Source organism: Salvia miltiorrhiza, chromosome 1 (assembly GCF_028751815.1).
Source record: "Salvia miltiorrhiza cultivar Shanhuang (shh) chromosome 1, IMPLAD_Smil_shh, whole genome shotgun sequence".
NCBI lineage: Eukaryota > Viridiplantae > Streptophyta > Magnoliopsida > Lamiales > Lamiaceae > Salvia > Salvia miltiorrhiza.
Window position 1 is genome coordinate 61210556 of NC_080387.1, and position 26166 is coordinate 61236721.

Below are 26166 nucleotides of genomic sequence, written 5' to 3' on the forward strand. Positions count from 1 at the left end.
AAAGATATTTATATATTTCAGTCCACTAATAAAAAACATGAATACAACCACATAAAAAATACAAAGAATATCATAACACATAACATGATATCCGATGGCTATTCAAAGGTAATTACAAATGTTATCGCCATCTTCAAGAGGAATAGAGAAAATTGTGGGATTTGATTAGATTTCCTTAATCGGATGAAATAAAAATTACATAGATAGCCCTGACGAATCTGAATTAGTATTCCAGACATATAATTATTTAATGAAATGATCTTTGTGATCGAAATCTGATCCGTCAAATTCTATTAATTTAATGGACTAGATTACTTCTTAATTTACAATCTTAGAGACCTTTTCTGTAGAGTTGAACCCTATATATATATATATATATATATATATATATATATATATGTAGGAAGAGGTTCTAATAAAAACCTATGTTAAAATGAGAACTAAGAACCTAATCTTGACCTTTTAAATATTAGATCTAATGGTTAGGATTTAGTCAACAAAAGAAACTGTGCATGTATTATATTTTACTGTGCAATTAAAAAATATGCAATTTATGCAATTGAAACCAACAATGCAAAATACTCAAGCAAATCGAAATTGTGCATCTATGCAATTGAAACTGTGCATCTATGCAATCGAAATTGTGCATCTGTAGTTTAATCTCAGCCCTCTATTTTATTTAAATCAATGGTTTTAAATTGGTTCCTAGTTTTCATCTTAAGAGGGGTTTTTATATTAACCCTACCCTATGTATGTATATATATATATATATATATATATATATATATATATAGAGAGAGAGAGAGAGAGAGTAAAGATCCAACAAGAACAACTAAATGTATTGACAAATGAGAATGAATAAGGAATGTCAAGTATTCAAATCCTATAGTTGATATTAATTTATTCAAATTTATTGTGTAAAGGAAAATAATAAATAAGTCGGTACAAATCTACGACTAAGCCACTTGTATTAATGCATGAATAACCTTTCAAACCTTGGTTTGAATCCTGAAGGGGGTGAAAATATCATCATATTAACTGAATATGTTATTAATGTATTTTTTTTATCAGAAAAAGGATTTTATAAAAGACCGAAAAAAAATGGCACCAGAAATGCCATTAGAGTTACAGAGCATGAAGGTCAAAAATCTGCGACATCCAAGATGAGAAGCTAACATCAGCGTTACTCAACTTAAAGATCTTAATCCAACACCAAAACATAACCTTAATCTCACGGATTAGAGCTTGAACATCCCACGTCTTTCCGTCGAACCGACTTTCGTTACGGTTCTTCCACATTAACCAAGTAATGCACATCCACAGTGCGCGAAGTGTCTTCCTGTGCTTCTTCTTCCCCAGATTTGTGAAGGCCTCGAGGTGCTCAGTTATGTCATTCGGTCTTGGTCCGTTGATACCAAGCCACTGTTGGATTCCCGACCACACAGCGTCCGCCTTCGGACATTCGATGAAGAGATGTTTGCAAGTCTCGCTTCTGTGACAGCAAGCGTTGCACCAAGATTCTTCAACGCCAATCTGAATATTCCTTCTTCTCAAATTGTCGCAGGTTGGCAACCTATTCCTAACAAGCCTCCATGTCGTGACTTTTGCCTTATGAGTTGCCGGAGTATTCCACACTTCCTTGAGGATCTCTGATGTGGGATTGGAGTTGATGTTTCGTGTCTTTGCGGCTTTGACAATATCGTATGCAGATTTTGTAGAGAAATCACCGCCCTTTGTGGCCTTCCATCTCCAAGCATCCTTCTTACCTGCAATTGGTGAGGAAGGAGTAATAGCATCAAGAAGATCGTTAGCAGCCTTTTTCTCTCTCTCGAGGAGAGCCCGTCTCCACTTTAACTTCCAAACCCATGAACCCTCTGTCCACTCCCCTTGCTCGCAGACAAAGGCCTCATTTTTCTCACTCAGTCTGTACAGTCTAGGGAAGATCTCCTTTAGAGGTCTTGATCCAATCCACCGGTGTTCCCAGAATTTGGTATTATTGACTTATTCGTATTACAAGCAGGTTATTCATATATTTATATTGACTTATTCGTTATTCTCATTTTTTTCAAAAATAATCATTCTCAAAATAAACTAACCATATAAATCATATTATTAATGGTTCCAAATTCCAATGAGATGCCTCATACATGGTGAGATCTTACATTGATTTATAGGTGTTTATTTAATGTATTCTATGACTGATATTTATTTGGAAGAGAAATTTTTTTATCTGGGTTCGAATTCTGGAGGAAACGAAAACTTTACTAATTTTTTAATATCGTTATTCAACACTATAACTATCTTATTCATCATTATTTACTGGATTATTCATTAGTCTCATATCTCATGACAAAAAACAATCTCACTAGAATCTAACCATATATATATATATATATATATATATATATATGAGTTATACTAAGAATGCTATCTTTCGTGAGAAATGTGAATGATTGAATAAGGCAGTATATAGTGTTGCATAAGTTGCTTGTAATGACTGAATAACATTTTTATCTGGGTTCGAATCCTGGAGGGAGCGAAAATTATATCTAATTAATTGAATTTTGTTATTCAGTCATTACAAGCAGCTTATTCAACACTATATACTTGCTTATTCAATCATTCTCATTTCTCACGAAAGATAGCATTCTTAGTATAACTTTTTCCTATATATATATATAGAAAGAGAAAGAAATGATTCAGTGGGAATGTTGTCTTTCATGAAAACGAGAATTGAAATGAATAAGTCAATAAAATCTACAAATAAGCTTATTATAATAATGCAAAAATAACTATTTAAATTTGGGTTCGAATCTTGTAGGGAGCAAATTTTTTATCAATTAACTGAATTATAACTTATTTATGCATTACAAGCAGCTTATTAGTGAATTTGTGACATCTGGGGCAGTAGTAAGGAGTGATTGCCGGTGCACAAGGCATAAACAAAGACCAGCTCCTGTAAGTGCTTCAAAGCGAAGGGGTATATGAACGAATCGAAACCCACCGAAAGAGAGGGATTCCAAGAATATGCAGAAATGAGACTACACATTCGAGGAGAGCTTACATGATTTGATAGGTACTACTCATATCAACAAGATGCATCTTCTTTTCTAGTGACCATATGGAAGAAACTTTAAGGTTAAGTGTGCTTAGCTTGGAGCAATTTCAAGATGGGTGACCCCCTGAAAAGCTTCTCGGGGAGCATGCGAGTGAGGACAAAACACGCTAGAAAAGACTCGTGCTAGTTTGTGGGGACAACCAACAAGTCTGGAGCTGGACTGTTACAGAATTTATACTGATTAATTCGTTATTCTCATTTCTTATGAAAAATAATATTATATATATAAGGATGAGTTTTAATAAAAACCAAAACATGTGAGAAATGAGAATTAAATTTCACAAATGCACGATATATAACATAATTTTTATTGTACTTTTGCAACAGTTGTACTTGCATTCTCATATTTTCCATATTCATAAGATTTGAACAACCTTGCTTTTATATAATATAGGAAGATAGAAAATATAAATACAAAAATAATTATTATCAAATACAACAAGAATTATATTATTATACACTTTCGAAATTTAATTTTCATTTCACATAATAACTTTGATGTTTATATTAACGATGAACCATATACATATAAGTTATAGTTCTATATAATGTTCAAGTCCAAGTCCAATATAAAAAAGTGGGACACTAGTATATTATTTGATTTGATTTCAGATGTTTGTTAGCAATTATATCCAAGGGTAAAAATCAAGATCCATGAAACATTATTGATTATTTCCTTATAAAATCAGAACAGTATAGTTTCAGTAATATCTAGATATAATCATGACGCTACACATAGGGTGATCGGACCAATCATGTCAAGATATAAAAGACTGTGACTCTTAATAATCACATGCCTATTTAATTTGAAGTTGGAGTCCAATCCAACTATACATATTTGCATAATATAAATTGCATAAAAATGGACTACGTCTAGGGCTTTCAAAAAGAGTACATGTAATTGCAATTGGATCACGATGTGATATGTTCTTGCAATTTCAAATCTGCAATCTTGTCAAGAGTTGATGCAACGATCTATCTTATTCTAATTTGATCGTAATTTCCCTTTTCAGTAAAAAATTATATTTCTATAAAAAAATATATACAATTCTCTTTGCCGAAAATGAGCACACTCTCCAATTTCCACGATATAACATTTTGAATGACTTGTGCTTTCCCTATAATTTAACTACTTCTTTGCAGCCATTATTTATCTCATGATAAAAAAAATAGATATTATATTATATATTAATACGTCGCAGCTATATATAATGTCTATATATTATAAAAAGACATGTATATGGTTAACAATCCCTTTTATCGGGAAAAATATAGTATATTGTAGTTGACTTTCTCTACCTAATAAGAAAAGTCAACTTAATATTCTTTTTATTTCCAAATATTATATGAGTGCAAATAAAACTCTAGAATCCATCGAAAAATGAAAGAGTAAAAAAAGGTGAATTTTCCACTAGCGAGAAAAGTGAATTCTGGATAGGATATAACCCATTTCCTAAAAAAGGGTACATGTTTTTACTTGTGGGAACTCTTCACAATTAATCGACCAACTAATTAAGATGCTAAACAGTTGCTTAAAGAAAAAGGATGCTAAAATGTTATAACGATCGACATTTTTATCTTTTAGTTTTTCTTTAATTTATTTATGTTATTATTTTATTTTCTAGGAAAAGGTGAATCTTATTCAGATTAATTACTAGAAAACGTCCAAATATATATAATTAGTTACTTACATTAGAATGATCAATATGTGTGCAGAACAATACTTAGCTCTCTAATTGGGTAAAATCACATTAATGATCTTTTAATTTGTACGATAACATTGAATTATCCTTTATTAATATCATTATATATAAATTAAGATGCATGTACTAATAGAATTAAAACTGAGATTAATAATCTTTATTTCTCTGGTGATATATTGATTGGTCGTACTTATCAAAAAATAAGAAGAGAGATTAATGAACAAAATAATTATATCGAATGACATTATTTTCAGCCCTTAGATCCTAAGATTTATATATGATAAATTCATCATTTTGCCGAATGAATTCGTGGTTTTTGAATCATGTGATTGCCAAAAATTTATTTCTAAATTTTATTATTTTTCATAATGAATTTATAAAATTTTATAGCAAATAAATGATATTTAGATGGGATCCTCTGTCCCACAATTTAGTGTGTACCACCATGTACCACTCTTAATTTGTTATAATTTTTAATTATATTTTTTTCAATTTTAATTTATTATGCTTTAATATAATAAAAATATAATTAACAAGGGCTCACTCATCCAATTAGGGTTTATAATTATTTTTTATAAAATTTAAACCCGTCATAATCTTTCGAAGTCGTACGTCCACTCCAAGATTATCATCTTGATACAATACCAACACAACAAATTAAAGAATGCTTATACAAAATTTTGCAGATTTAGAATGAGGCAAGTGGGAGAAAACGAGATTAAACCTTAATCATAAATGGTAAAACTAGTCATTAAGGAGAGTGCACGCGTTTTAATATCAGTGAAGTTAACATAAAGTTTAGTTTGTATCCTCAGCTATTGTTATATGAAGAGAAAGAAGTTAAAAAAATTTGATCTTTATTTTTAGATGCTAAATCGCGGATGTGTACTTAGGGGTGGATCGGTACGGTATGCCGAAAATTTTTCGTCATACCGTATACCATACCGTAAATTGCGGTATGAGAATTTCCATACCGTTGTCGTACCGTACTTTTCGGTATACCGAAGATCGGCATACCAAAAATTTCGGTATGAGAATTTTCATACCGTTGTCGTACCGATAGTGCGGTATACCATACCGAAAGTCGGTATACCATACCATACGGTATTACCGAAATTATTGTTATATCGTTTCATGCCTAAATTGTCAAACCATTAAGATATACCGTATATTTGTACGTATCAAAATTTCATTAAACAAATACAAATAACTTTCTAACAATTAAACTCCACATCTTCAACAAAGCAACAATAAAACTCTTCACAAAAAATAAAATAAAAAATGATACAATCAAATAATGTCCTAGCTAATATAAAAAAATTCACTATAATTCCAAAACAAGAAAAATAAACATATATAAAATCTTCAAAGTATTTAGAAAGTAAATATGTTTAAATTCGCATGAACTCATTAGTAAATAATTGCTTAAAATGAATAGAATTGGAAATAAACAAAAAAAATTGTCATTAATTTTTTACATGTTTTTAGTTATTAATAAATATATATTTTATAAGTTGTCATTAATTTTTTAGTAATTACAAAAAAAATAATTTACCACTAATAATATATATATATATATATATATATATATATATATATATATATATAATTGATTCCGACAGTATACTAGTTTTTTTTGTATATATACTATCGGTATATACCGGTTTTTCGGCATATACCGCGGTATCGGTATATATCGGTATACCGCGGTATGAGGAAAATGATACCGTTGCCGTACCGAAAATCTTCGGTACGGTACAATACCGTACCGAAATTTTCGGTATACCAAAATTTCGGTATTTTCGGTATTTTTTTGGTACGGTAAGTGCGGTATACCGATTTTTCGGTATTTTGCTCCACCCCTATGTGTACTAATATCATTCCTAATTTAACAAATCAGCGCACTATGTTTCAATTAATTATTCTTCTACCTAAATGTGTTCAACTTACCTTAATCTGAACCACAAACATTGAGTTCGTTCAAAATATTATCATGAAGGGAAAATTACGTTGCTTGCTCATTATTTGTCAATAGGAGATATGAACCGTAGGTTTTTTTTTTAATAATTATTGAAGTTAATACTAGGCCACTATAAATTTTCTTTTCATCATATAAAAACATTTTTTTTTCTTTTTCAAAATTCTTGTTCACGGTCCTATTAATATATATCAACTGTATATGTTATGAATTACTATAAATGTAAAAGTTAGTTGTCAAATAATGCACAAATTTAATTTAATCCATTTTGCAGTTTCTATATTTTTTATATGATATTTAATATATTGGGCATCACCTTTTAAATTTATTGGAAAATTAATACCATCAAATTTTTTTTGTCGCTAAAAGAAGGCTTGGCTTGTATGTCTCATTAATTAATTGACATGGCCCACTACTAGAAAAACGCTCATAGATAACGGATTTTATCCGTTATCTATGAGCAAAAAAACTGTTGTGTATAGTGGTGTTATCTATGATACGTACAGGGCCGGCCCTGAGGGCGGGCAGGCAGGGCGACGGCCCAGGGCCCCAAAAAATTGAGGGCCCAATTTTTTAATATATCCCATTAATTATAGGCTTTTATGTATATTAAAAAATTTAGATAACCTAATTTATTGTCAAAAATTCAAAGTTCAATTTAAAATCAATTTCAAATTAATTTGATAATAATTTTGTAACATAATTTTGAGGGCCCAAAATTTTAAATATATCTCATTAATTATAGACTTTATATATACTAAAAAATATTGGGCAATATAACTTATTGTCAAATTTATATTATATTAAAACTTCAAAGTTCAAATCGAAATATAAAATTATGCTGACAATGCCAGTTATTGACATACTGTTACACTAAAAGGAGCTTCTCAATTTTAAAATCGTTGAAAACGCATTTGAGATCGTCAATGTCCCTAGAGAGATTGAATGATTTGACAATATTTATATATATAAGCTCAACCACTTTCAAAAATAGTAAGTTATGTTTTCCTGTCAAAAATCACCTTACTATTTTTGGAAATAATCTTTTGTTTCTATTTTTTTTTATCAATTTCGTCTACACTAGATAATAATAATAATAATAATAATAATAATAATAATAATAATAATAATAATAATAATAATAATAATAATAATAATAATAATAATAATAATAATAATAATACTAATAAATTCATACAAAAACGTACTAAAAATTTAATAAATGTAAACCATATTAGAAATTCTATTTTTAAGATATATATATATATATATATATATATATATATCTACAAATTTATATTTTAAGCTAAAGAGTTCTAAAATGAACAAATATAAGTTTAATCTTTGTAATTGCATTAAATTGTTATAATAAAAAATATTAATATATAGTAAAAATATGAAAAAACAAAATAAAATAAAAAATTTTTAAAATGTTATGATCCTTGATCATGACAAATTTTAAATTTCATCTTTGCTAGGTTGTATTTGTTAATTTTATCAAAATACAAATTTTAAAATTAAACTATATATTCATTAAATATATATATATATAATAGATATAGATATAATATATTAACACACTCACACACACACACACACACACACACACACACACATATATATATATATATATATATATATATATATATATATTAGTACTGTGTATATTTCAGTAGAAATTTTGTATAAGTTATTTTAATATAATGTGTATATATTATATCATCTTTAATTTTGTCATGTATGAACGAAATTAAAATTCAGGGAAAATTCCGGAATGAGCTAAAGTTTATGTATTTATATTGCAACTTTATATAGTTGAAAAAATAGCAAAATTCACTAATAGTTTGTGGATTTACAGTCAATTAACGTCTCAAAAAAATATATTATGAAATGCAAATCAGTAAAAAGTAATTAAAAGTTCCAAAAATCCTTTCAAAACTACTAGAAAATTTGAAAGAAAAATATCTAGATATTTTGGTGGAATTTTTTTAAAAAGATAATAATAATCGTTAGTTAAAAAGGTTTTGTCAAGATCTTGGTCATTCATTTTATATGCCTCCAATTATAAGATGATTTTATCTTCATTTTAATGCTATTATCTTTATTAGAGTTATTTTAGATAATAATATAAGTAACTTATAGAATTTTATTTTCTAAATATAATATTCTAAAAAATATAATTTTGTTTGTCGTGCATCACACGCGAGTAATACTAGTTATGTATAGAAAAAGAGATTAAGAGATTTTAGATAACATGTGGATGATTTTGCAAGTAATATATTGAGGGCCCATTAATATAAGTAATGGAAAATTTTATTTTTTAATATATTAATGCGCTAATATATTGAGGGCCCATTTTTATAATTTCGCCCAGGGCCTCATTATGCTCAGGACCGGCCCTGGATACGTATCATAGACAACGTTTTAAAAACCGTTATGTATGTGAGAATAGATAACGGTACGAGACGCTCATACATAACGGTATGAAAACCGTTATCTATAATGATTATACATAACGGTTTATACCGTTATGTATGAGGATTTTTCCGTTATGTTTTGTATTTTTTTGTTTTTTTTCCTATCATAGTTAACAGTTTTTTTTCTATACATAACGGTATGAAACCGTTATCTATAATGCTTATACATAACGATTTATTACCGTTATGTATGAGGATTTTTCCGTTATGTTTTGTATTTTTTTTGTTTTTTTTTTCTATCATAGTTAATAGTTTTTTTTTTACTTTTTATAACGGTTTTTACCGTTATCTTTGATAGAAATACATAACGATTTTTTTGTACTTTTTATACTGTTATGTATTTCAACTACAACTAGCATATTTAATATTTTTTCTCGATTTTTATGTTATTTATCTCAAGAAATAAATAAATAACTTTAAAACAAGGGTGGGCGGCGACGGGCTGGCTCGGGGCAGCGGCGCCGGCGGCGGAGTCGAGAGGGGAGAGAGAGAGTCGAGAGAGACAGGGAGGAGAGGACGAACAAAACTAGGGCTTCTAGTTTGGGGGGGGGGGGGGGGTTTAATTTCTAAATTTCCTAAATTTTTTCTTTTTTTCTTTTTTTCACTTTTAATATTCAATTTTTGGTATTTAGATTTCTAATTTAGATTTTTAATTTACATTTTATATAAGTGTTGATAAAATAAAAAAAATGTTATGAATTTTTTATTTTTCAAAGTCTATATCTAGGAATAAATTCAAATTTTAGGATAAATAATTTATTTGTTATTTTTTAATATAATATAAGAATGTAGAAAATTATTTTAAAAAAATTAATAAAAAAATTATACATAACAGTTTTTAGAGACGCTCATACATAACGGTTCAAAAACCGTTGTAAATGACTCTTATACATAACGGTTCAAAAACCGTTGTAAATTACTGTTATAAAAGATGGTCATAGATAACGGTGGCACAACGGTTTTGTAATACCGTTATGTATGCAACTTATAGATAACGCAAAAACATAACGCATTTGTTCAAATCGTTATCTATGCATTTAGACAACAGTACATAGATAACGGATTTTCGCAAAACCGTTATGTATTCCTAAAAGTGCGCTCATACATAACGGTTTTTGAAAAAAACCGTTATCTATTCACTGTTATGTATGTAAACTTTTGTAGTAGTGTGGACATGAACCATAGAAATTTGGTACGCCACATAAACTTTCTGGTGACTTGGAAAAAAATTGAGAGTACTCCTACTAATTTTACAATAAATTGAAAAGATGCAGCTGATAAAATTATTGCAATGTTTTAAAAACCGTGTTAAAATCGCAAAATGCCAAAGTTAGTAATTATTTTTCTTGTAAGTAGGTATTTTTGTAGCTCAAAATTAAGGCGACACACAGCCACAATATTTTGTCTGAGTATTTCACTTTTGTTCCAATTATACCCTCAATGCCTCATTTTACTTTATCAACACTATTGTATGCGTTTTAGATATCTTAGTGAAAGAAGCTGCGCGCATAGATGTCCTATTCACTGTTGGCAGTTGTACGTTTGGAAAGCTGCATGAAAATGCCAACAGTAAAATGGGGGACTTATTCGTCAATTCACAGCAGCTCTACCGGTCGGACCAGGCACTCAAAAGCGGCGATCATATGCAGCTGTTTGTTGAAAATTCACCGAGTGGAACGGTTTTAGAGAGAGAAACGCAACAAGTTTAATTTAAAGAGAGAGAAGGTGTTAGACTTCTTGGATTTCATAAGACCGCTAGCCATAGCTTTATCCCATCAAAACAAAATTGAAACAAGACTAAAGAAAAAGATTTTTTATTTTTATTTTTTGTTTGAAGAAAGTCTTCTTCAATTTCAGAGAAAGATGGCTACCTTAATATAGTCTTTGTCTTTTGCTTCTTTTGCATTCAATTCTTTTAGTTCTATCTCCTCCACCATCACCGACTCAACCTCTTTCTCTCTCTAGCTTTGTATGTATATATGTGTATTGATTATGGTGATCTTCGATTTCTATAAAAAGTGAAGAAAACTATGCCGCCGGCAGTTTCGGAGCGAGAAAGGAAGTTCTCTTTCTCTCTCTAACTTCAGACTGATCCTCTCATGGACTCAAACAAAAGCAGCGGCGCTCACAAGAAAATCGAGCTCCAGATGCAGCAGAATCAACTCCTCCATCATTATCATCAAAATCAGCAAAATAATCAGATATCATTTGGGATGATGCAGCCATCCTCATCATCTGCCATTCCAGGAAGCTTCAACATGTAATCATCTTTCTCTCTCTTTATTTTTATTGTTTGAGTTACATATTGTTCATAGTTGTAATTATTGATCTCTAATAATTATACAGAAGCAATGATTCTAGCACCTACGACTTGGGCGAGCTGGATCAAGCTCTTTTCTTGTACCTCGATGGCCAAGATCATTCAGCTCACGAGCACAAACGTAAATTCTCGATTCCAATTTTTTGTTAGTATTTAATTTTTCATTCAAATAGCAATCCAAATTTTATTTTTAGAGCTGGAAACTGAAATTCCGATCAGATTCTCATCGGGAATAGTTGTTCTGGGTCATGAAGAAAGTAGGCTATAAAAAGGAAACAAATCGAGATCGGTGATTGTACTTTGTTTTGACCAGAATTCCCGAAACAATCTTCATTAATTTCTCGATGAATATGACACGAAAAAAAAATAAAAAAAAATTGGGAGAAAATTATGATATTCTGTCGTTGTGAATTCCATGGTCTGAAAATCAATGGGACCACGGCATGTAACAAACTCTTCTGATACATGAATTTCTGCGAAGCCTGATTGTACTACAAATGACAGTACCAAACACAGATTGGGTGCTTTTGTTTCATCTTTTTCTCTCTCTGCAGTTTCTCTATCTTGTTTCCTTTTTTCACTTCATTTGCATGACTTTTCCTTCCCAGCCTCTCAATTTTTCCACTCCACTATTATTATCTTGTCAGAATTTCTTGAGAGAGAGAGGGAGACATTAATTATTTTTTCTTTTTGTTTTTCTGGTTCCCAGAAAATTCTGGGATGAGGCCACCAACTCTGAACATTTTCCCTTCACAGCCAATGCATGTAGAGCCATCAGCTACAACATCAAAGGTACTAAAACAGTTAAATATATCTTGATTCTCTCTCTAAATGTTTATATATATAATTAATAATGATTAACAGCTAATGGGTTTGTTGAATTTCTGTGTTTGGTAGCCAAGTAGTACTGGATTAGTTTCGCCATCAACCAGTGGCTCCAAGAGATCATCTGAGCCGTCAAATGAGTTATCCAACCCTAAAAATAATGCTGCTTCGGCTCCTGGACCGGGCAAAGCAGTTAAGGTTAGGACATAAAATATTGGTTTGTTAGGGGATTAAACACTATGTATAAATATATGTATATAGCAAAGATTCTTGTAAACTGAGATTTTGTAGTTAGAATATTATTAAAAAGTTTTGTTTTATTTCTTTGTGGCAGCGTGAGGGAAACCGCAAAGGGCCTACCTCAAGTTCGGAGCAAGAAGGACCAAAAACACCGGACCCCAAGGTTCTTTTTACTCACCTCGATTTTCTAGATGCTACACTTGCTCAACTACATATATATATATCATCTCCTGTGTCGTTATATAAATATATATATCTATATATGACACACACACACACACACACACACACCAATGTGGGTATGTGTGTGGCTTTGAATTTGAGCTTCTTTATTTCTTCATATGCAGACGCTGAGGAGGCTTGCTCAGAATAGAGAAGCAGCTAGGAAAAGCAGGCTTAGGAAAAAGGCGAGTTTTAGCCAAAAATTATTACTAATTCAAGAATTTTATTTTTATTTCTATATAAGTGCATATGTCCCACTAATGAATATTGATTTTTGGGTTCATTAACTGTTTGATTTCAGGCTTATGTTCAACAGCTAGAATCAAGTAGGGTGAGGCTTTCTCAATTAGAGCAAGAAATACAAAGAGCTAGAACCCAAGTGAGAGATTAATTAATTTTTCGATATGATCAAACTTTTTTGTTAAAGGCTTAATTTTAAGTAGCCTCTAATAATTTTTTCCCAATAAATGTGTATTTTTGTTAGGGGTTTCTTATAGGAGGAAATGGTTTAGGAGGAGACCAAGGCGGCGTTCCTGTTGCTATGAGCAACATAAATCATGGTACGAAATTAAATAATTAGTTAACCATAATTTTATAGCCGGCCAACTAGCTAGTATTTTTCTTTTCATTTTGTCTATACAACTAGCGAGCGACATCTATATATATATAAATTATTTGACATGCCTCATTTTCAGAGACGGCCATGTTTGACATGGAGTACGCCCGGTGGCTGGAGGAGCACCACCGCCTAACGGTGGAGCTCCGGAATGCCGTGCACGACCACCTGCCGGAGAATGAGCTCCGGCTCTTCGTCGACAACTGCGTGGCACATTACGATCAGGTCATCAACCTGAAGACCATGATCGCGAAATCCGACGTCTTCCACCTTGTCTCCGGCATGTGGAAGACGCCGGCCGAGCGCTGCTTCATGTGGATGGGCGGCTTCCGGCCGTCCGAGGTCATTAAGGTGTGTACATCTACAAATGCTAAAAACCCTAATAAATCCCCAGAGAAAAAAAGAAACGAAGTTTGATGCAAAAGCCCTAGTTAGTGGATAGGGTTTAAAACTAATTATAGAATATTCTTGGAAAATCATGAAAATGATGAGGCATTAATTAATTGCATGGATTGTGGGACAAGAATTTAGACGTATAAATGTGTGTGGCGTTACCTATTATAGAAGATTGGTAGGTTTTATTCACGAGTAGCCCATAAAGCCTATGTCTGTTGCTACTGATTTTGGATTCTGTGCGTGTGTGTGTTTTATACTTGCACGCCTTATTTCCCTTTCTTGCATCATTTGCCTTCCCACACCCCCACCATTCATTTATTTTTTTCTTTCTTTTCTTGTTTCGATTGGGAATCTTGTACTTTCGGATTCTAGTGAAATGTTTTTGTAGCTGTTATAATTTGATAAATTGATCATAGCTAGCTGCAATGTCATACCTGAAAATACGATAAGATAAGGATTTATTTGAATATTACTTTTATAACCTGAAAGACAATTTTGGAGTCTCAAAGATTGTTGTCAACTTAGATTATGTATATATTGAAACTACAGCTTAGCTGAAATATATCGTATATTTATGTTCTTGTTACTAGTTGATTGGTAGATGGGACACGCGTATAAATTATGAATTTACAAAAATAAAATAAAAAAAATCTTTATGTGTATCTCAAAAATAAATAGATTCTATCATAATTTTAACAAATTTTAGATACAGAAGGATTCTTATCTTGTCAAATTAAGTAAAAAAATCCTATATATATATATATATATATATATATATATATATATATATATATTAAATTACTAATTATTCTATGTTAGAATTTAAATAAAAAATGATATTATAGATCTGTTAAAATGCATACTTTTTATAATAATAGATTAGTTTTCAAAATTAGTACCATCCCAATAAATGAAAAAGAAATAAAAAGAAGAAATTAAGATATTCACAATATGTAAATTATGAGATTAAAATCAGTAATTTTCAACATTCATAAACTGAAAATGTATTTTTCTTTAAAGTCCTATATTAATCGCAACCTCTAAAACAAGAATAGTGATTTTGTTTTGGGAAATGCAGATAATATTGAGTCAAATAGAACCATTGAGCGAGCAACAACTCCTAGCAATATGTGGGCTTCAACAATCAACTCATGAGGCAGAGGAGGCTCTCTCACAAGGCCTTGAATCTCTCACTACTTCTCTATCAGAAACCATTGCTTCCGACTCACTCACAGTCCCTCCTAACATGAACACTTACATGGCTCAGATGGCCGCCGCCATCAACAAGCTCTCCACCCTCGAAGGCTTCATTCAACAGGTACGTACACCAAAAATTAAATATATTTCAATAATTTTTTAAATATAAAAATATAGCTAGAATAAAAAAAATATGCAGCTTCGTTTATTTGTTCATACAAAATGGGAATGGTGTTGCATGAATTTCAGTGGAGTATATACATGCTCCAACTCCAATATAACAGTTATGACACTCTATAAATAGGTGGTGGGACAAAAATATCCCTATCAGGGATCTACCTGGCCCATCATGTGCGTCTGATGTCATTTTCTAACCGTTTTGACCATGCCCATATTTTAATACTACTTATATTATCTCATTTAATCCCATAATATTCACAACTTTGTGTTTTAAGTTGATCAGGCCGTAATTTCTTTTTTCCAATTCAACTTTAATTTATTATCAAAACTATATTTTTTTACGCTCACACTCACACACACACTGAATGATTCGAATCCTCAACTAATTAGCAGTTAGACTTAGAGGGTTCATTGCATTTTCATATAATGTTCTTCTTTTCTTGGGTTTTCTTGCATATGAAAAAACTTATTGAAAGATGAATTGATTAATTTGATATTACCTGTGTAAGTTAGTAGTAGTACCTTAAAATTTTCGAACTACTCTAGACGAAAACATTGAACAGATACTTTTACCCACCCCGACGACTTATATTAATTAGGTGTGTGAATTGGTTATATTTATTTTTATTTTCTGTAAAGCACGTGGTTAACAATGTAGAATCTACCATGGTTAATTCATATTCTAGGGTTACATAAAAAAATGTGAATATGAAATACTTAAAATTTGTATGGATTATGTTTTGATTAAGTGTTCGTATTTCATAATTCATATTTGATTAATGAAAGAAAATACATGAGGTGTGACTCAAGCTATTTGACACGTGTCTGCTTTCTATAATTACTAAACGTTAAAATCAACGAACAAAAATAATGATATAGTATTCCGAAACCTACCGCGAAATTTAGACATATAAAATCATGTCAACATAGAAAAATATGCAGGTGTGGTAGATAATTGATTAATCAAAACCTTAAAAAGTCAAGATACATGCATGATGAGTTGTAGAATTCTTGAAGAAAGCATACATATATATTCCTTATATTCGAGAATAAATAAAAATAAAATAAATTTTGAGTGACAGGCAGATAATCTGAGGCACCAAACTATCCACCGGCTGCACCAAGTCCTGACGACTCGTCAAGCCGCGCGGTGTTTTCTGGCGATCGCCGAATACTTCCACCGCCTCCGTGCCCTCAGCTCGCTCTGGGTGGCGCGCCCTCGACCGGAGTAAAACCCTGCCGCTTGACTTAATTTAGATATCGATCGTTTGCTTTTTTTTATCTATGGGGATTTTCTTTTTTGGTTTATCATAGGTTATGTACGTAGGTAGACAGAGAAATGTAAAAATTAATTAATTAATGGTAGAAGTAGAAGTACTGATCGATCAACAATTAATTTACATTTTTTTTTTCTCGATATTGTTTGCATGAAATGTACTTAATTAATGTTTTATTCTTTGCACCCAGTTCCGACACCGCACAAGGGTTAGGCTATAAACCTCTTTTAAAATATAAAAAATAAATTAATGAAAATTTTTAAATTTTATGTAGAATATCTTGATTCGTTATATACATATTTAAAATTTAAAAATTACTAAAAAAAAATCCTTTTTATGATTCGAAGTCAGAACTTTGAATTCATCCAACAAAGTATATGATATGATCTATGAGATTCGATGAATCAACCATAAATCTTGATGATCTAAGAATCAAACATGATTCATATTTTAAAAGATGTTTTTATTATATATATATATATATATATATATATATATATATATGTATAGAGAAGGGTTCAACAGAGAAGCTAAATATTGTGGAGAATAGAGAATTCGCAAAATAAAAACGAACATATCTATAGTTTTAATGAACAAATCAATGTACCGCATGAACAACAATTTGCCCCGGGTTCGAATCCTGCTGGTGGCGAGTTTTTCTATATTTTTATTAAATACGTCTGTTCATTACTTATGTTGATCTGTTCGTAAAATATATAGATTTGTTCGTTCTCTCGAAAAAGATAATTCTCTGTTGAACTCAACCCTGTATGTATATGTATATGTATATAAATAGCGATTGGATCAAATGAAAATTCTCTTAACGTACAAACTACAAACCTCTTTCACTTAATTTATAAAAATAATTGTACTTCACTTATAAAGGATTTGCACTTTAGTGGTCTAACCCAAAGGTAGCACAATTATATATATGTCAATGCTAATACTAAGTGTAATAATTTTATAGGTTAAGGGTGCGTTCTCTTTGGTTGTTAATTTATCATGGGAAAATGAAGGATAAACAAAATTTCACCCTTTAAATTCTTCATTTATTTTCCCAAATATCCTAATTGACCCTTACTCATTCCTCATTTACACTACAAAGGAGGGATAATATTATCACACAATTTTTGGAGGGATAATATTATCCCTCCATTGTAGTGTAAATGAGGAATGAGTAAGGGTCAAGTAAGAAATGTCGGCAGCCCAGTCTTCGTAATCTTCCGAGGGAAGAAAGGAAAGATTTAAAGGGTGAAATTTTGTTTATCCTTCATTTTCTCATGATAAATTTACAACCAAAGAGAACGTACCCTAAGTGTAAAGTTTTTAATTTTTATATTAAATGGATTTGTACTGAAACTCAACCATATATATACACACACCAAAAGAAAAAAAAAATCTCAAAATAAATAAAACAAAGGCTCATTCTTGATTTAATTCACTTAATATTAGAACATGGTAATTTATAATATCTACTGTAAGCTGTAAGCTGTACGTAATACCAAAAAAGCCCATGAATTAAGAAAAGTGAAAAAAGTTAATTAGTGAACGGAGAAAGGAAACCCATAATTTAATTAATGAATGGAGAGGAGCCTGCAAATTAGTCAAATCATTATTAAAAATAGGTTATGATATATTTTCGTTGACGGATGAAAATAACAAATTAGGCCTTATTTGTGTGGACAGATGGAATATCTAATTTGAAATAATTTTTTCCTCTAATTAGTGTTATATTTCAGAATTTTCAATTTTACATAAAAAAAAAGATAGAGTTAATATATAGAAGTGTCCACTTTCATATTGTAAAACTAAAATTTAGCTTATCAAATAAAAATATTTAAAAATTGCCAGTTTTTGAGCAAAAAGTCAGAAATACCCCTCCCTCAAAAATTAAAAATTTTCACTCACTCTCTCTCTCTCTCTCTCTCTCGTCTGCCTTCCCTGCCCCCAGTTCGCCGCGCCGCCTCCCCCGGTCCGACGCTCCGCCTTCCCCAGTCCGACGCGCCTGTCGAAGCCTCCCCCTCCGTTCGCCTACATCAGCGCCTCCTCTGTGCCGCGGAGAAAAAAAACGCAGCGGCCGCCATACTCATTCTTTTTCTTTATTTTGCTTTTCAATCAGTTCCTGATTTTCGAGAAAAATATTTGACGAATGGAGGATTGATGATTTAGCTTTTGAATTCAAATGTTGAAGATTAGTTTTGATTAAGAACAACACATTTTCCTAAAATTGCAAATTTAAGATTTGTGGTTCACGCATGTCTATGAGAGATTTCATTTTACTACATTAATTTGTAAGTATTATTTCATTTTTCGATTCTCTACAGCAAGTTGTTTAATTTTGATTCATTTATCTAAAGTTTAAATTGAAGGTGCTATGCTAATTATTTCATTGCCTGATATTCGCCGGAATTTGGATCTGGTTCGCCAAGAAGAGTTACCAAGAATAGTTATGATTGATTTATTCTTTTTATTTGAAGTTAGATCTATGAATTCACGAATCTATAAATTTACAGCTTAATATTTTTGAATTCACTACTTAATGTTCTTGAAATCACAACTAGTTCGATGAATTCACAATTTAATATTCTTAAATTCACAACCAAATCTATAAATTCACAACTAAAACTGAATTCACAACCAAAATAAATTCTAGTTTTAGTTGTGAATTCAAACTTTAAAAACTCAAATTTACAACTACTTGAATTCACAACCAAAATAAATTTTGGTTGTGAATTTACCACCAAAATAAATTTTGGTTGTGAATTCACCACTAAAAAATTATGGTTGTGAATTTGATTGCTTGTGAATTCACAATTAAAAATTCTGATTGTGAATTAAAATTTTATTGTGAATTCGACTGGTTGTGAATTCACAACAAAAAAAATTTGGTTGTCAATTCGACTGGTTGTGAAATGCGCGAATTTTTAAAGGGGTGATGTTTAAAGAGTAAAATGGTAACAGTGGCCATTTTTAAAAAAAATTTATCTTAATGAACAATTTTTAATTTTACTAAACCAAATAGGCCATTTTAAAAATCCACTCAAAAAGATATAGTCAAACTTTCCATTTAATCCATTCTCTTGATAAAAAATATTTTAGTTGTTTGGTTTTCTATGCAACCATAAGAGGTTAAAAAAAGGTTCAAAACTTTCTTGATATACGATTTTTGCGGACAAAAAACACTTATTAAAGGACGGAATGTATATTGGCTATTTAGTTGAGATAAATATATATTGTTGAAAATAGAGAGTCAAACAATAATAATTATTAATTGGAAGAGATATGTGGAAACGAAACGTTTGATGTAGAACAGGGAAAGGAATAAATCATGCGTATGATATTTATAATCTGTAGTTGGTAGTAGGTAGATTAAATTCAACATTTATTGGCCTCATTTTATTTGTTTTCCTTCTTTTCCAACCACCATCTTCCACACGAACTCCATTATTTATCTTCTATAAATCTTCTCATATAATGAATATAATAATATTTATATCATATAGTACACATAAAATACATCGTTCATAGAACACGAATCACATATATTACATATCAAAATAGTATTTCATCTCATTTGAGTTCTGGAATTGCAAAAATGACTTACAAAAGTTAAGAAAAGTTTTGAAATACAGGTAATCTATATGAAATCAGCACTCCATCTCGAATGATTGAAACATTCAAGTTTAATTTCATTAATGTCTTCTAGATTCAAGTACACGAGTTGTGGTTGCGAGTATATATTATTATTCCACTAGACTTTTCCAGTATTAATTTTTGATTTAGTTCCCTTTAAAGGGAAATATATATGTAATAAAAATTTTACATAATTTATTCAGTTCTTATTTGGAGATGATGGGCCTGACCGGTAGGAATTGGGTTATAATTGTTTGGGCCTGTGAAATTTGAAGAAATAAAAGGCTTAACAAATATATTGAGCCCTAAACTAGTTGAACCATAAAATAAAATAACTTCATCCGTCCCACTAAAAAAAGAGAGTATTTGAGTGCCTCAATTTCCCCACTTGAGCTAAACCTCACTGGCGTGCATCTTGAAATTAGTAAACTTTTAATTGTTAGATTTTGTAGTGTCAGAATAGAAGGATGGAACTGAAGATGAGCGTACTCATCATAAGTTTTTCTATAGTAACATGATGTCAAGAGATTGTGAAAAAATTATTTTGATATCGTTTAACAAAGAAAGTGAATATTTTGAGTGCACTAGTAAGAACAAAAACGCAGAACACATATCATTATATCAAAATGTATTTCATCTCATTTCAATCGTGAAACTTAAAAAATTACAATCTATCGAAATAGCACTGATCATATATCTCTTGTAGTTGAAACATTTAAATTTAAACTTTGTTAATGTCTTTTAGGTTCAACTACGCAAGTTGTAGTTGAAAGTGTATTGCTAAAGAAATATAACTATTCCAGCATACTTTCCATTAATTTTCGATGTAATTTCCTTTATAGTTTATTTAATTAATTCTAATTTTGGAGATGATGACCTTCCGATTTTTTTTGGAGATGATGGATCTGACTGCGAGGAAGAGCGCGTAGTTATTTGGGCCTGCGAAATTTGGGTAAATAAATTGAGCCCAAAATTAATCAGGCCCTAAAACAACATGGGGTGCTTAGGAAATTTGTCCATCTTGTTGAATTAGTATTCTGGCTTATCATTAAGGCTTTTCCTTCTTTTTTTTTTAGTTACAACTCACACACCCCACATTTAAGTACATGGAACTCTGAGCTGTGCTGCTCTGCTCTGCTCTGGCGTCTGATCTCTTACTGCTCTATCTGTTGAGACGAGCTGGGCGCCTGGGGCTGCCCGGATCGCTTTACCGGGTTGGCCTGTTGGGCCGTATAATTTCAGCTTATACGAATTTTATCCATTACAGTTATTTAATTCAATTTTTTTAAAAATAATGTGTTTACCACAATAGTACCAACATTGAGAAAGCTAAAAATTCTAATTGTCTATTAAGCATAAGACGATTTTCTAAACACTAATATTTATATAGAAAATAAATTAAAATATAATAAAATTTGGCTTAATATATTTAAAACTAATTCATAATGATATGTTTTGCATAAGTTTTTTTATTTATTCAACGTGGCAAAATTATCTTTCGTATTAACTTAATGACAAATACAAATCGACCGATTAATTTATAAGCATTTTCCGTGAGATATATGCGTCTTTATAGCGCTAGATGATATGATTTTCAAAATTCACTTTTAATCTTTCAAACTCCAAACGAGATAATATTAAAAAAATCTTAATAGCCCTACTCTTCAATTCCTCTCGCAGAGAAGCTGCTAAAACACTCTATTTCAAGATCAAAGCAATAAATATGTGGCGAGTAATTCAAATCAATTACTATCCACTGCAAATTGCCATTGAAACATTTACCAAAGCTACACACATTGTATCCCTGGTTACAAAAGCGGTAACCAAATACGGCGATAGCTTCGAAACACAAGGTGGCCTGCAGCCGTTCACCGCGTGGCTGTGGAGCAGGGGCGAAGGGCGGCAGCGCGAAGCGGCGCTAAATACGGCAGCGTGAGGCACCACTGAACGCGGCGGCGTCAGAGACTAACTTCCCCCTCGAAATGCTGCCGCTGATCACGGATCACCTCTTGGAGCGACAAATTCAAAGAATTTTCAATCGAGTGATGTAATCCGCCGTGCCGCCTCTGTTGATCAATGTCGTCTGCCATGATTTGTTGAATTCAACGAGGCTTTTAGTTCCACAAGCGAATCCTTCCAGTTCTCTAATCAAATCAAGCCCGAATTCAGTATGATTCTCGTTGTCGGGGATGGAGATGAGAGGCGGCGAAAGGGAGATGTCAGGAAGGGGTGACGCCGAGAGGATGAGGATGAGGATTTGCCGGAATGAGCGGCGGCTTTAGCAGGCAGAGGGAAGTAGGAGAATAAGAGGAGGAAGAGATAAAAAAGAGAAAAAAAAAAAAAATTGTATTGAAAAATGAATGATAGCTGCAAATTTTAAGTTTTTATATAAAAAGTGGCTAAATTTTAAAAAAATATATTTATACGAATAAATTTTAATTTTATTGGGGCCATTTTCATCGACTCAAGAGAATATGACTATTGCAGCATAGTTTCCATTAATTTTGGATTTAGTTTCCTTTAGTTTATATAGTTCTATTAGTTTATATAGTTATAATTTGGAGGTGATGCCCTTCCGATTTTTTTTTTTTTTTTTTTTTTTTGAGATGATGGGTCTGACTGCGAGGAAGAGGGCATAATTGTTTGGGCCTATGAAATTTGGGTAAATAAAAATCGTAAACAACAAATTGAGCCCAAACTGAATCAGATCTTAAAATAACATGCCCTGCGTAGGAAATTTGTCCAATGCTGATTCTGATCATATTCCCAATTATAAATATATTTTATTATTTATAGCCTTTAATTTAATAAAATATTAAAAATATTAATAAAAATATTATTTCATCCTTATTGCTTCTAATTAAAAAGCAACTCCTGCTTGGGGTGGTTGCCTGTTGTCCAAGAGGTCACAGGTTCGAATACTCTCGGCCACAATAACCACTAGGTTGGGTGTGTGTGGTTTGTAGTACTCCCTCCGTCCATGAAAGAACTTCCTAGGAGGGAGTGGCACAGGTTTTAAGAAAAAAATATTGTTAAGTGTATTGAGAGTGGATAAAAGGTAATTGAGTGTATTAGGAGTAGTGAAAATGTGTTATAATTAATATTGGGAGTTGTGAAAAGTGAAAAGTAAGAGGATTATAAGTGGTGGAGTATAGTCCAAAAATAGGTAGGAAGTTCTTTTGTGGACGTCCCAAAAAGGAAAGATAGGAAGTTCTTTCGTGGACGGAGGGAGTATTATTTATAATGTAATTTCGTAAAAAAAAAAAAGCAACTCCCCTTCCTGTCGTCTCTCCACAGTGCCGCCGCTGCAGATTTCTCATCTCCAACTTCGCCCTTCACTCTACCATCCTCAAATGGTGCCGCCGACGCCACCCCCGATCCACCGCAACTTCTACTCTGCCAAGAAAATCGAACGTCAATTGATATCCACGCCACCTCCGCCGCCCGATTTAACTCAATTTGGCCAATGAAGTTTGTGAAATTCTCCGAAATGAAGACAAGCAGTGGGAAGAGTCCCTTCAAAATCGTTTCTTGGGAAATGATATTGCACTTTCTGAAGTTGCCCAGCTAGTGTTCGACAAAATTTGAGACTGCGTATTGGGTCTCAAGTTATACGGTTTCATCTCTCATAACAGTTATGACCTTGATGGGTTTTGCTTATTCCTCATTTTTGAGCTCTTGGCTCAATCCAGAGTCTTCACAGAAATCGACAGCATGTTGTTGGAGTGTTTGCATTCTGAAGAGAAGCATTAGCATTCCCTACGAGCTCAACTCCATCTTGTGTCTCCTTCTCCTTCCTAATCTCCAACGGATTGTAGGTATACATCTTAGCGCAGATGATGTAAATGTAATAAATCAAGTTGAAGAACTGCAGCAGTGTGATGAGCCAATACAGATACTCCAATTTCCCTCTGTTCAAATTATCATCAGGCAGCCAGTTGGATCCATCAGGCCCGGCGCTGTACTTGTGAACCACCGTGATAGCTCCCCGCCGATATCGATAGCCAGAATGACGTTCTCTCCGTGGCTTGGTCGTAGAACAACTCCAGGTGCCCGATCGACATGAACACCGTGAAATTATATGTAAATTAAATCGGGGCTATAACCTGTAAGGGTGAAATAGTACATATATTAATAATTTTAATATTTTATTAAATAGTAGGCTATAAAGAGTAAAATTGATTCTATGAATAGAATCACCCTCTTGCCATCTTGAATTAGTATGGTATTCTTATACTTAACATTTAGGCTTTTCTTTATTGTTGATTATATTCATAGCCCCGCTTTATTCTCACCTTAAATAATAATAATAAATATGAATTAGTATGGTATTTTTATACTTATCATTAAGGCATTTCCATATGGTTGATTATATTCATAGGCCCGTTTTATTCCCAACTAAAATAATACTCCCTCCGTCCCATTAAAGTTGGTCACATTTTTTTCGACACGAAGATTAAGAAATGTATGTTATGCTTTTAACTGAGTGGTCCATATTTTTAAATATATTTTTTTATCTTAATTGCTTAATTAGCAAATCTGCCAACAACCACCACCGCCGCCAACCAAAACCCTTCAAAATCCACTCAAAAACCAGAGGGAGAGAGTGCAGACGAGTGTGTTTGTGTGTGATTCGATTCAAAAACTCTCAAATCACTCAACAAAACCAGGCGATTCAAACACTTCTTCACTATCATCCTCGCCTCGATTAAAATGAGGCGAATAGAAGAAAAATCGATGCTTTCCTCAACAAAACCTGACTCAGCTCAAAACACCTAATGAATTGACTCGCAATCGTACGAGGTCAATTGCAATGGAATAAGCTAACCCAAGTCGTCTCTCAAGGAAGGCTAAACAGGGTGTTCTCTCGTGTTGCACACAGATAACAGAAAATAAACCTAAACACTCTAATCAAGATTTTAGGGGCTAACTCTCTCTCTCTCTCTCTTTATCTGGTGCGTAATTAAAATAAAACATGTAAATTATCTAGGCAAGAACTAAAATAATACGCAGGAATAAAAAACATGGAAATCTACGCTAGGGTTCTTGAGGAAAAACAATAATTCATTAAATTAATTGTACAATATAAATAACAATTATCTAGACATGGAAGAAATTAATAATAAGAATAAATCTAAAGAGCATCCAGAAAGAAATAACAACTACGGTATTGAAATTATAAATCCAGAGTTTATCTAAGCAATAAATAAAAACTTACAGTAATTGATGATAACTGGAAAAGAACCTCTGACTACTAATTATTCTAGGCGTAAGAATGAAATAAGAAAATGAATAAACCCTAACTAAGAAATTGGCGTCTGGAACGATGGCTAGAACTGCGTCTGGGAAAGTGTAAGTGTGCCCTAGAAAATTAGAAGTCAGCCTTTTTATATCCCCGAATGAGAAATACGTCTTTATCTTTTAATTACTGAATTTGGACACGTGGCATATTCTAATTGGAGAAAAAGAGCTCGAGCATTTGGAGTGAGGAGCTAGGCAGTTGGAATTTGAAGCTCGGGCGATGGGCGAAGAGCTCGACCGCTGGGAAGGCAAGCGCCCACTGGATCTCTGCTCGGGCGCGGCGTTTGGAGCTCGGGCACGGGGCTTAGAGGCCCCTCAGGCGCGAGATTGCGCCATCGGGCGAGGGAAAGAAGCCAGCGGGTGAGGGGTGGCCATCAGCCGCTGGGAAAAACCCAACGCCCGCTGGGTCGCTCACGCGCGGACTACACTATGCGATATTTTTATTTCGGCCCGTTGTCCCTCGTTACAAGTCCGATTTTGGATCCGTTTTCGCCTACGAACTCCTATCGAGACGAGCTACGATTCTTGTGAAGACCAATCAGCCAAATTCGAACTCTATATTTTTCCACTAATTAATCAATTAGAGCATCCAATCCTGAGATAACAAAATAAGCACATAAGCTCAAATCAATCAATTACTGAGTGAATGAGACCAAAAATATAAACTCATAACACACCTAAAC

General features: G+C 32.2%; 2 protein-coding genes across 2 annotated transcripts; one reads left to right on the forward strand and one right to left on the reverse strand.

Annotated features, from left to right (window-relative positions):
* Positions 1-1125: 1125 nt before the first annotated feature.
* On the reverse strand, positions 1126-1910 carry LOC131011143 (uncharacterized). The gene is made up of 2 exons (XM_057938928.1): positions 1856-1910; positions 1126-1766 (listed from the first exon to the last, which is right to left on the reverse strand). Exons 1-2 carry the CDS (start codon positions 1908-1910, stop codon positions 1126-1128), a joined length of 696 nt encoding a protein of 231 aa, XP_057794911.1.
* A 9026-nt stretch (positions 1911-10936) lies between these two features.
* On the forward strand, positions 10937-16689 carry LOC131001198 (bZIP transcription factor TGA10). Its single transcript, XM_057927516.1, has 11 exons — positions 10937-11536; positions 11623-11717; positions 12306-12388; positions 12494-12619; positions 12756-12824; positions 13009-13068; positions 13185-13262; positions 13368-13443; positions 13579-13850; positions 14974-15213; positions 16355-16689. Exons 1-11 carry the CDS (start codon positions 11376-11378, stop codon positions 16502-16504), a joined length of 1410 nt encoding a protein of 469 aa, XP_057783499.1. The 5' UTR covers positions 10937-11375; the 3' UTR covers positions 16505-16689.
* The last annotated feature ends 9477 nt before the right edge of the window (positions 16690-26166 follow it).